This window comes from Lynx rufus, unplaced genomic scaffold (assembly GCF_022079265.1).
Source record: "Lynx rufus isolate CCGP_SWC_20201006 ecotype Redwood Valley unplaced genomic scaffold, mLynRuf1.p SCAF_6, whole genome shotgun sequence".
NCBI classification, from domain to species: domain Eukaryota; kingdom Metazoa; phylum Chordata; class Mammalia; order Carnivora; family Felidae; genus Lynx; species Lynx rufus.
The window spans coordinates 145,943,900-145,957,216 of NW_025814878.1; the positions used below are offsets into that span (position 1 = coordinate 145,943,900).

General features: G+C 41.6%; 1 protein-coding gene across 1 annotated transcript; it reads left to right on the top strand.

Moving 5' to 3' along the window:
- Positions 1-6,288: 6,288 nt before the first annotated feature.
- On the top strand, positions 6,289-7,248 carry LOC124529251 (olfactory receptor 10C1-like). The gene has a single exon (XM_047103082.1). The coding sequence runs from the start codon at positions 6,289-6,291 to the stop codon at positions 7,246-7,248; it is 960 nt and encodes a 319-aa protein (XP_046959038.1).
- The last annotated feature ends 6,069 nt before the right edge of the window (positions 7,249-13,317 follow it).

Below are 13,317 nucleotides of genomic sequence, written 5' to 3' on the forward strand. Positions count from 1 at the left end.
GGGGAGGAAGAAGGCTAAGGGTCCAGAGCCAGAAGAATCCAAATATAACTGTTCAAGCTCTGTTGTTTTCCAGGAAGGAGGAAGGCTCAACTATATCATCATGTAATTGGCACAGCCTTGTGCGCATTCGTAGGGGGCAGCGGCAGCGTGGAGGGCATTGCTGGAGGGACATGATCCCATGAGACACAGAGGTGTCCTGAGAGCCGGGAGGTGCTGAGCACAACCCAAGCCTCTGGATGAACAGTCTTAGAGGATCCACAGACTTACAGCCTCTGGATTTTGAGAGGTTGTAAGGGGAGGGTGCAGAGGAAACCAGGCAGTGGCCATAACCACCTAGTCTTTCCCCCAAACGTTATGATTAAAGGAATGTGGCATAAGTGGATGTTTCCAGAAGAGAGGCTGGAGACAGTGGGTTAAAGTGTGGAAACGGACAGCCAGCACCTGCAGCATTTTCCTTCTGAGCACTATTTAATCAGCTATTTCCTCCATCTCCAGAGAGTGGAACAGTCTAACCAATTTGCCAGTATTCCTGTCATAAAATTGCTGTGAGTTGTTCTAAATTAATTACTTCATAGGAAATGGAAATACCTTATTGTTGGAGAATGAACTACCTAGATTGTCCTGTACACGTTAACCCAATCAAATGACAACATAGTTTCTGCTGCGTTATGGTAAGGCATCACCTCGGGTCCTCGAAGAAGCGACTACGGGTAAATTGTGGAAAGCAGTGGGTAACCACCTCCGTAATCCATAACGAGCCATTTACATAGGATGTATCTACTATGCAGACATTTTAGAAATGGAAACTTCATTATAATGAACATTAATACTTCTGAGTGTTTCTTGTATGCCAGGCACTGTGCTGTTTCAGATACAGTGTCTAATAATGTATAACAAGTTTTCCTTTGGTTGATTGGAAAAAAGAAATATTTTGTTATGAAAATGGAGATTAATAAGAGAATGAGTCAGTCAAGGAACATTTCTCATTATGTGGAGATGAGCCAATAATCTTGTGCTGGGTTATTTCCAAAGCAGAAGTCTATAGAGAGTGTTTGTCTTGGCTTTTAGGACTGGGCATGAAAATCACCTTATTTCCCTCCTACTTCTCATACATCCACCTATCACTGAAAGTCCATGTCGAAGTGTAAACCTTCAGAATCTTGCCAGTGTCCAAGGGCCACTTAATCTGATCACATGGAATAGGAATCTATAAGTAGAATTTATCACGGGGCATGAAACTTGGATATCTTTAGGTTATATGACGTTACTATCTGCTTGATCACACCCTTCATAAGTTACTCTTATAGACTGATAATAATATAGTTATATATTATATGGCATATATTTATTTTGTATATGTTACAATTTAACAATAGAGAATGATAACAACAGAAAATACTCCATGCAGTGTCCTAGGAGTTCATTCATTGTTTTAGAAGACAAGAGATTTTAATGCTGATTAATTGCATTTTCATGGCCATTTCTTACTTTTTATTCATGGTCTGCCTCCACAGTGTTTGCATTTTTAACTCAAAACAACTTAGCAAGAAAGCTAGGAAGGCTTCATCATCCTTCCTTTACGTGAAAATGATGAGTCAGAAACTTTAAGTCAAGAAAAGGTGTCAGGTGAGAGCAGAAGCGACGTGCAAACTCGGCTGCTGTACTAGCTGGAGGCCCTTTCTGCTTCCATTTCTTCACTGTCTGCACAGCAGTGATCAGTGTACGTAAGGCTGGTCTCCACCACATGGGCCTCAGGTCCCCAGAATAAGGCCAACACAGTAAATCCTGAAAACAGCAGGATTTGTGATTTAAAAAATCGGATTTTACCTGCTTCAGTATCAGGCCAAGTGACAGAGAGGGAGGGAAAAGAGACTGACTGCATTTGGTTGTACCCTCACCTCCAGAGAGTCCTGTACATTCATTGTTATATGATTTAGTATTTATTTCTAGGCAGAGTGCCATTCTTTGTTCAACAGTTAGAAACGCTCACAGACCTTTGCTGCCTCTGTTATTCTGTTTCTCCAACTGTCCCTGAACTTGTGAGGTTTTAAAATGTCCTTATCATAGGATGACTTTTTTGTTCATACTGGGAGTCCAAAGCACCACAGCTGCCATAGCACACATTAGGCCATGTGAGCGGCCCCACTGCGTGCCGTCCACCCCCAGCATTGCCCGACTCCTAGCCCCAAAACAGGCCCAGCATTTCCTGTCCGCTGTCCAAACGGGGTGGGACATTTAGGAAAGGAGACCATCAGGATGTCACTGCTTGAGAAGGAGTCAGACGTTGTCCTTCTCTGCTGGGGACTTTCCGCCTGGTCCCTCCATCGGCACCACTCAGGAAACTGTTGTCTTCCCAATATGAGGGAAGATGTGCAGGGTAAGAGGCCTGTGCACGTGTCTAACTGACAAATGGACTGACACCTTCCCACGGGCAGAGTTTTCTGTCTATAGACCCTGACTGAAGAGTCAGGGAATTCAAGAAAATGTTTTGGGTAAAAACAAACAAAGATAAGTACGTCATTGTCTGTTTTTGTTGCCTCAGGCTTCACTGAATTGTGTGCTTTCATGGGAAACATAGAGGTTAAAAACAATTTCAATGCAGGAAAAAGGTTTATAAATGCTTTAATATCTGTATAAGTACATTATAATAGACTACTTGATGTGGGAGCCCCTGTCATTAGACAGAGTTGTTATTTCTTATTTCCCAGTTTTAGATCAGATCACTTGTTCCCATCCTTAGCTTTGGGCCTTTTGCATAGCTCCGTGGACACCCAAATTAGTAGATTGAAACGATCCACAACATAACTATTTTTTCTCAGGACATAACACTCAGGAGGCATCTTTATGTGTGTGTGGATGTGTGTGTGTTTTCTGTTCCTCTTTCCATCACGGCAGGTGCACAGCAAAACATGACATGGGGATGAAGGAGAGGCAGGAGAAATGACCAGGGATGGATGAAAATCCCACAAGAGGGAGTGTGTGTGAAGGTAAATCTATGGTGACGAACACCACAGTGTACCTGGACTCAGCCGCTGCCATGGCCGATGCTCACTGCTCATTGAACCACTTTCTAGGTGCTTTCATGGGAATTAACTCAATCTCATAGCAACCCCGTTAGGGACATACCACTGTCACCTCCTTTTACAAATGGGAAAATTGAGGAACAGATAGTTCCAGGAAATGTTGACTTTGACCCAGCCCTAGATGGTTGCATTAGGATTTGAACCCAGATAGAATAGCTCCAAAACACTCGTGATTACTATGCTACTTGGTGTGGATTGGAATGTTTCTGTGTGTGGGTGTACGTGTGTATGCAAGAATGCACATTTTTGTGCTAGGTTTTCGTGAGTGCACCTCATGTACTTGTCTATCCACAATAACGTGCAACCTCAGGAAGCGCTTTTGTGTTACATGTGCCGGCATCACACGTTACTGTGAGATAAACAGTGATGTGTTATGAACAAATGTACAAACAGGATCTCAGGTGACGCTAGAGCAGATAGAGTCCAGGCCGACAGGCATGCGACCTCCCTGCTCTCCCGCCCCTGGGACGGCAGACCTGGCTAGGAGCTTTGACTCATGACGTTTCCAAAGAACAACCCAGAGTGCAGGACATCCACAAACGGAACGAGGGCTATTTTGCCGGGAGTTGATGTTCCTAGATTGAGAGAAAGGTGACGGTCACATTTGGGACATTTGAAGGAGATGACATTTATCATAGCTAGCCTCAGAAAACAGACTCAGCACCCGTGGGCAGAAAAGTAAAGCTGAGCATTCAAGCTTTTCCTCGTTACACGAGAACTTATTCGTTAGTAAGTGTGGTGCGTGTAAGAGGTAAGTAAATACAATTAGTTTCTTTTAAATGTTTATTTATTTATTTGAGACAGAGAGAGAGGAGAGGAGGGGCAGAGAAAGACAGAATCCTAAGCAGGATCTGCACTGTCAGTGCAGAGCCCAATGCAGAGCTTGAACTCACGAACTGTGAGATCATGACCTGAGCCTAAATCAAGGGTCAGACACTTAACCGACTGAGCCACCCAGGCGCCCTGATAAATACAATTCTGCACTCCGTGTCTGTGTCCAAGGCTCCGCTCAGGAAGAAATGAGCAGTTGCCTTGGAGGAGTGTGAGTTACCAGGTGGTGGGAACACACTCAGGGACATGTCCACACCCGGTGTGGGGACAAGGCAGAGCAGGAGTGAGGAAGAAGTTTCCAGAGAGGAGAAGATGCATCCTGCAGCCTGAATGCAGTGGGTGCTTCACTGGGTGGACAGTCAGGGCGGCAGAGGTCAAGTCCTGCGAGAAAATCAGCACAAAGGAAACACGTGCAAGAAAGGCACACTCTAAAAGGTGCAAGTGCGTGTGGTTCGATAGGACAGTCACAGGAGGCCTCTGGTTAAGGGGCAAACGTCTCTGTCATAGTCACTGAGCCAATCCATGGGTTTGCATGAATGACGTTAATAAGACATCTGAATTGTAACTTGAAGGCAGTGGTCATTTAGCAAAGAATCCTGTGACAGGGAAAGCCTGGCAGATGAGAAGAATCACCAGGAGAGTAGTCTGTTGCTTCAATGCAGTGAACACAGCATGCAGTGTAGACGTGGTGTGAGAGTGGGTACGGGCTCCTGCTGTTCCCACAGAGCCCCCAGGACACACTGGCTTTAATTCTCTGCAGTACAGCAGTTATTTATTTACTGGATAGCTATTTAATCTCTACTTTCTTTCACTGAATAAGTCCCATTTGGGAAGAAATGGGTTGTTGTTTTTCATTGTTGAATCTCAGGACTTGCAGCAGGAAAAGCAGAATCTCTGTGCTCAGTAAACACGTGCTGAGTAAGTGTGTGAAGGACTCAGTGACAACAGAAATGGGGAAAAGGAAGGATCGGTACAGAGGACCTTTGGTGGTATCTGAAGACTGATTAACAGACTGGATGAAGACAGAAATGAGCTGGAGTTAATTTTTTTTCCAACGTCATGCTTGGTGACCAGGTGTATTTTTTTTTTTTTACCAGAAATAACCTTTTATTCAATAGGATACAATAAAATGTATAAGAACATTGGAAACCAGTCACCTGCCTCTGGCCCCATAAAATACTTATGATAAAGCTCAGTGATTAAATGTATGGGAACTCCATGAATAAAACAGAAGGAAATTTGTGCTGTGCTCTTGGACGGCCAGAGAAGATTCTGCTAAGAGCAAATCTTCACTAATTAGTTTATGAGTTAGACTTTTTTTTAAAATAGTTTCTCTATTTTTTTTTTAATTTTTTTTTTCAACGTTTATTTATTTTTGGAACAGAGAGAGACAGAGCATGAAGGGGGGAGGGGCAGAGAGAGAGGGAGACACAGAATCGGAAACAGGCTCCAGGCTCCAAGCCATCAGCCCAGAGCCTGACGCGGGGCTCGAACTCACGGACCGCGAGATCATGACCTGGCTGATGTCGGACGCTTAACCGACTGCGCCACCCAGGCACCCCAAAATAGTTTCTCTATTTTTAAATTTACATCCAAGTTAGTTAGCATAATAGTGCAACATTGATTTCAGGAGTAGATTCCTTAGTGCCCCTTACCCATTTAGCCCATCCTCCCTTCCACACCCTCTCCCGTAACCGTTTGTTCTCCATATTTAAGAGTCTCTTATGTTTTTGTCCCCCTCCCTGTTTTTATATTATTTTTGCTTCTTTTCCCTTACATTCATCTGTTTTGTTTCTTAAAGTCCTCATATGAGTGAAGTCATATGATTTTTGTCTTTCTCTAATTTCACTTAGCATAATACCCTCCAGTTCCATCCATGTAGTTGCAAATGGCAAGATTTCATTCTTTTTGATTGCCAGGAAATACTCCATTGTATATATATACCACATCTTCTTTACCCATTCATCCATCGATGGACATTCGGGCTCTTTCCATACTTTGGCTATTGTCAATAGGGCTGCTATAAACATTGGGGTGCATGTGCCCCTTCAAAACAGCACACCTGTACCCTTGGATAAATACCTATTAGTGAAATTCCTGGCTCAGACTAGATGAAGACGGAAATGAGCTGGAGTTAATGTTTGTTTTCAATGTCATGCTTGGTGACCAGGTGTATTTTTGAGCAGAGCAGCTGGTATGGTGAACACAGAGTAGGATTTGGTTCATAAAGGCATGAGGGCGAGTGTAACTTCCAAACTTTTTGAGTTTTAGATTTGCAGGTAAGAAATGTACCTACCTGGCGTACTAGTGCTCTTTATAGGTAGATTTGCATTTATATTGAATGAATCCTTGCCTGCTGACCCCTTCCCAGGTCATGAACCTCAGCTGTTCCCAGTGGCAGGACAACAGCGAGTCCGTCAAGCACTTTGCATTCGCCAAGTTCTCTGCCGCTGCCGAGCAGTGCTTGCTTCTATTCACCCTCATCCTGCTCATGTTCCTCGCCTCCCTGACGGGCAATGCTCTCATAGCCCTGGCCATCTGCACCAACCCCACCCTCCACACGCCCATGTACTTCTTCCTGGCCAACCTGTCTCTCTTGGAGATTGGCTACACGTGTTCGGTCATACCCAAGATGCTTCAGAGCCTTGTGAGTGAGGCCCGGGGCATCTCCCTCGAGGGGTGTGCCACACAGATGTTCTTCTTCACGCTGTTCGCCATCAGTGAGTGCTGTCTTCTGGCGGCCATGGCTTTTGACCGCTACATGGCCATATGCTCCCCACTACACTACGCGACACGAATGAGCCGTGGGCTATGTGCCCAGCTGGCCGTGGTTTCCTGGGCAGTGGGTTGCGTGGTAGGCTTGGGCCAGACCAACTATATTTTCTCCTTGAACTTCTGTGGCCCCTGTGAAATAGACCACTTCTTCTGCGACCTCCCCCCTATCCTGGCTCTTGCCTGCGGGGATACATCCCGTAACGAGGCCGCGGTCTTTGTTGTAGCCGTTCTTTGCATTTCCAGCCCATTTCTACTGATCATCGCTTCCTATGGCAGAATCCTAGCTGCCGTTCTGATCATGCCCTCACCTGAAGGCCGCCGGAAAGCTCTGTCCACCTGCTCTTCCCACCTGCTTGTAGTGACGCTCTTCTACGGCTCAGGGTCTGTCACCTACCTGAGGCCCAAGGCCAGCCATTCGCCAGGAACAGATAAGCTCCTAGCTCTCTTCTACACAGTGGTAACCTCCATGCTCAACCCCATCATCTACAGTTTGCGGAACAAGGAGGTCAAGGCAGCTCTCTGGAGAACCCTCTGGAAAAAAGCTTTAACTCGCGGGTAGGTACCGAAGGACTGTGCAGATCTGCTCTTTGAAAAGATGCACACACAACCCAAGAGGAAAGAAAGAAACATACACTGTGAGCCCTGCAGTCTGTGTAAGGACCTTCTGTGATAACACTCTGAGCCCTGCAGCCTGTGTTAGGACCTTCTGTGATAACAGTGGCTGCAATTTTGGAGACACCTCTGTACTCACAGCCTAAGTTCTGATTGCCAAATTCTGGAAGGAAGTTGGCTACCAAAAATTTTTAATATGTGAGTCCAACACTAGACAGGTTTTCCAAAATATGTTAGTCTAGACTTAGTGTATAAATTGCCAGATTATATCTCAGAAGTCTGGCAAATTCTCATTCTGCAGTCTTAGTCATTTTCCAGTCCCTGAGGGTCCCATCTGACTCTCTGCCCTAGTCCCTGGGGAAAGTGTTCCCACATGTGTCTTCCCCACATGACTCTCAAATCCCTAATAACTCCATGAAACACATTATTTCCTTCCATAAAAAATGTTTTAAGCACTCCAACTGTAATTATTGTTACATGACATGGAATTAATTCTTTCTGTGAGTTGCGTGTACTATAAAATATGTAAGCATGCAAAAAAAGAAAGCAAACACGTTTCAGAACATTAAAAGAAAAAAGTGGGAAATTTTTATCAGTCTCCATGGTGACAATGCTTTTAAAAAGAGAATCATATTTAAATTATAGGATAGAAAGATAAAAATGAACTAAACATAATTAACATAAACAATTTAAAAGATTTTTATATAATTTACAAAACTTGCATATGTACAGATGAATTCTGGCTCCTTATGCTTGGAAATGAGCCACGCACTATCTCTCAAGGGAAATGAACATGGTCACAACACAGTAGCTGCAGGCGCCTGGAGAGGCATTGCCTGAGGCACCAACACCCAGCCCTCACAGGTGCTGGGATGCAGGAGGGTTTGCTAACAACTCAGGCAGCAGCTGTCATAGGACCAAGCGTAGCTGTGTGACCCAATCACTGTGCACGATGACTAGTCCTGGGTGTGATGTAAGTGTGGTCCCTGGTTAGCAGCACTGTATTGTACACTTGACGTGTGCAGAGAGGGCAAATCTGAAGTGCTCTCACCACACACACAATCTCTATTTGAGGTGATGGGTGTGTCAATAACTCAGTTGTGCTAATACTTCATCACCTTGTGCACCTTAAATACATGCAGTTTTGCTTGTCAGTTAGTGGTAAAAGAAAAAAAGAATGCGCTAATGTGATAATTCTATCAGGGGACAATAGTCACGTCCACTAATGACCAAGATGTGTTTTCCAGATATCCCTACTTTACCAAAAACTGTCCAATTCATTCACACATAATGCATTGTGGTTCATATTTAGGCATGTGCATAGTAATTGACAATGGGAATAATCAGAACAAGCAAACCTAACTGGGGAACAATTATGCTATGGAATAGGCAGAAATTATAGGCAGGCATTAGAAATGATGATCAATCCAGAAAAAAGATTATTAAAGCAAGTTAAAAACGATTTGTATACCATGACCATTTTTGTTTAGTTTTATAAATCTGAAAGGATTACAATGGGATGTTCACAGTAGAATCTCCAGGCATTTATATTGCAGATGTTTTTCTTATCCTTGTTTCTAAGGTTTCTTCAATAAATATGTAATGTATGTATAATACAGATACTAAAATATTTAAATGTAGACCTTTTGTTAAAACAAATATAATACATGCTTTTCAGAGCAAATTTATAAAATATATAAAAGTGTAAAATTGAAAATTTAATCCATTTATCTTCCTTGAATCCAGCCAATGTAAACATTTGGCTTATTTTATTTTAGCCTTTTTCTTTCCACTAATCACACACACACACACACACACACACACACACACACACACTCAAGTCCCTTCCCATGAAAGATTATGTTATGAAAACATATATTTGTTGTTTTGAAAGCAGTTGAATATATAAAAAGTACCAAAAATGCATCTTCTAGAACATTTAATGTTTGTTTTAAATATCTACATGGTCACGAATTAACTTACCCTCAGTATTTTCTCTACTGCATGTTCCTGAATATTAGTTATAGGGAGACATTCTTTACTAACTCTGCTCCTCCAAGCCTGTGCCATGTGGTGTTGGGGAGACTCTGGAGTGCACTTTCCTCTGCACCAGCACAGACAGCGCCACCAACCATAATGACAACCACGTTTACCGAATTCTGAGTGTATAAAAGGGCAGTTTAAGCTCACTCCATATGACCTTAAAAACCATCCTTGGGGCGCCTGGGTGGCGCAGTCGGTTGGGCGTCCGACTTCAGCCAGGTCACGATCTCGCGGTCTGTGAGTTCGAGCCCCGCATCAGGCTCTGGGCTGATGGCTCAGAGCCTGGAGCCTGTTTCCGATTCTGTGTCTCCCTCTCTCTCTGCCCCTCCCCCGTTCATGCTCTGTCTCTCTCTGTCCCAAAAATAAATAAAAAAAACGTTGAAAAAAAAAAACAAAACCATCCTTGTACTACTGTCCTCAGTCTACACACCTGGAGGCCAGGAGCAGAGGCTGGAACCTCTCATCTCCAAAGTGAGCAAGGACCAGTGTGGGGCACCAGCCATGACTTCCAGGAAGGTTCATTCCCATTAGTTCTGATTCCCTGCATTCTCTGTCCCTGAGATAAATAAAGTGAAAGTGAAAAGACCAAACAATACCAGAGAGTATCCACTGGGAAGGGACAAATATGGTGTTAAGGTTTCTTTCTAATTTGTGAGATTTTTTCAGAGGGATAATTTTATTTTTCTTTGTGAAAGCCTCTCCTTTGGTTTGAATCAGCATATGTGATGTAAACAGTAACTTTTGATTTATATTTAAGAGTAACCCCTATACCCTATGACCCAGCAATCACACTACTAGGTATTTACCCAAAGGGTACACAAATGCTGATTTGAAGGGGCACATACATCCCAATGTTTACAGCAGCATTATCAACAATAGCCAAATTACGGAAAGAGACCAAATGTCCAATGACTGATGAATGAATAAAGAACATATGGTATACGTACACAATGGAATATTACTAGGTGATCAAAAAGCATGAAATCTTGCCATTTGAAATGATGTGGATGGAACTAGAGGGCATTATGCTAAGTGAAGTAAGTCAGTCAGAGAAAGAGAGATACCATATGATTTCACTCATGTGGAATTTGAGAAACAAAACAGATGAAGATATGGAAGAAAATAAAGAGAGGGAAACAAACTACAAGAGACTCATAATGATACAGAACAAATTGAGGGTTGCTAGAGGGGAGGTGGGGGGAGATGGGCTAGATGGTGATGCGTACTAAGGAGGGCACTTGCTGGGATGAGCACTGGGCGTTGTATGTAAGTGAGGAATCACTGAATTCTACTCCTGAAGTTAATATTGCACTGTATGTTAACTAAAATTTAAATAAAAAGACAAAAAAAAAAAGAGAAAGAGAGATTCCCAAACACCTATGCTTGTTATCTTTAAATCACACACATAAATTGTTTACCTCCTATTTACATAAAAACACAGTCAGCAGCATGTTCTGAGAGCAAAATTCTCAAATAGATTTTTAGAATGAGCTACAGTTTATCTCATTCAATAATAGATGAACCAGCAGAAGATAAGACAGGTAGCCCAGGGCTTAATGACAAGGAAATCTAGGCAGAGAGACAGTTTGAAAAGGAATTTATTAATTGTCTCACTCTTGGAGTTATTGTCTATACCAAGTTACAAAATCAGAGCATGCCATCACCTCTTCTAGGTTAACCTGTCTCCTTGCAGAATGCAAACCACAGGTCGGTTTGCAAACTCTAAGCCATGGGCCAAATCTGCCTACTGCCTATTTGTGTACATGAGGCTCAGTGGAGACTCCCCCAGCCCCCTCACCAACACGTGGTTCAGGGGCCGTACCTGCAGAGTTCAGTGTTTGCAGATGCCAGGTACCTGCCCTCCGCCGGAAACGTCCGCACATGAGAAACACCAACAAAATGCAAGGGGTGGAAGTTTTTTGGATCCTGATTGGAACAAACCAAAGACAAAAACCATTTAAGAAAATCTGAACACGGGCTGACAGATTATGGTAAGCAAATACTGTTCGTTTTCTTTCTATATTATTGTTTGCAATGATACAATGCCTGAGATTTACTTTTAAAAACTACAGCAAAACAAAACAAAATGAAAAAACAAAAACCGTGGGAGGAAATATTTGAAACAAAATTGGCGTGATGTTGATAATTGCTAATGTTGACTTGGACGTTGGTCGGTTATCTTATCCTCTCCTACCTCCGTGTACTATGCTTGAAATGTTCATATGTGAAAAACAGTAATCCTTTGTCCAGTATGTGTTACTGATTTCTATCTTGATTTCTTATTTCTCAAAATAAATGCTCATGTGCTTTTAAGCTTTTGGAATGTGTTCAGACTTGCCATATTATTCAATATTTGGTCAACATGTTGTGAATGTTCTGTGTACGCTTCAAAAACGCGCGTATAAACTCATTGGCTTGAGTGTCCTCTCTGCACGTCTGAGGTGATTTTTGTTGTGTTAACTATATTCCCTGTGTATCACTCACGTTTGTGTGTCTTTCTACCAGTGATTCACCCAACTCCGCTGTGGATTTCTCTCATTCCTTTGCTACTTGTCCGATTTGGCTTCATACCTTGAAGCTATGTTACAGGAGGTATATGAATCTTGGAGTGTTATAATTTCCAGGCTGATTAAATATTTTAGCATGATGAAAAGTCCTTCCTTATTCCTGGTGATCACTCTTCCCTTAAAGTTTCTGTCATGTGATATTAGCATGTTTCAACTTCCTACTGTCTACTGTCACAGGGTATGTCTTTTTTTAACCTTTACCCTGCATCTTATATGTAGTTTTTATCTTAGTCTCTAAAAAAAATGCACTCTGGGGGCATTTGGCTGGCTCAGTGGGTGGACCATCTGACTCTTGACCTCAGGGTCATGAGTTCAAGCCCCACGTTGGGCATGTAGCCTACTTAAAAAAAAAATTTTATTAAAAAACAGTACTCTGAAAATATTTTTATTTATTTGGACAGTTTGGGCCATTTACATTTATATAATTTATACATATAGTTTATATAATGTACTTTATATACAAATTTATATAATTCATACCCATAATTTAAATAATGTAATTTATATAATTGCTGGAGTTGGTGGCTACTATTTTTCTATGCAGCTTCTATTCATCCAATTTATTGCTTGCCTTTTCTTCTACTGCGTTTGTTTTTATAATTAATCAAATAGTTTTATTAGAACACTTGCCTCACCTTCAAGCTTGTTGGCATTACATTAAAGTCTTATTCTTTTAGTGGCTTAGACATTACAAGATACATCTTTGATCTGTCATAGGCTGAATTAAGTTATTATTTTTACCAATTTGTTTTCCCCATGAAACGATTTTGAGTGATTTCCCATTTATGCTATTAAATTAAAACAACAAGCCTTAAGATAGAGCCAAATCTTTCAGAGCTACCAGGTGAAAATGACAAACCAATGATTCTAAAGGATTTTTCTCAGGTTATATTTACTGATGCCATATAGTAAAAAAAGAAATCAATAACAAAGTGATAGTCAAAAAAATAAAATAGATAGCATTAACAAAATCATAGTCAACATCCCATGAGTTTAGAGTCCAAAAACCACATTCCTAAATAAATTCAAGTTACAGAAGAAATAAAAATTAAAATTAAAAGGCATTTATAGCTAAATTTCAAAATATGTATAGAAACGTGTGTATTGCAGCAGTACTCAAAGAGAATTTATGGATTTAAATGCATTTATTGGTAAATTGGAAGAACAGAGGCTAAACATTCAAAATACCAAATTAAGGGGAGAACGACAAAATAAACCCAAAGAAAATAGAATAAAGGAGATAATAAAGATAAAAGGAGAAATGAATGAAGTAGAACACTAATACAACAATTAAATAGATTTGACCAATAAAATAATAAGCTGGTTCTTTGATAAAACTAATAAAATGGTAAACCTCTGGCTATTTACATGAGTAAGTATCATTAAGATAAAAAATGACACAGTAT

Coding starts and splice junctions, on each gene's coding strand:
- LOC124529251 (XM_047103082.1), top strand. CDS start 6,289: ATGAACCTCAGCTGTTCCCAGTGGCAGGACAACAGCGAGTCCGTCAAG.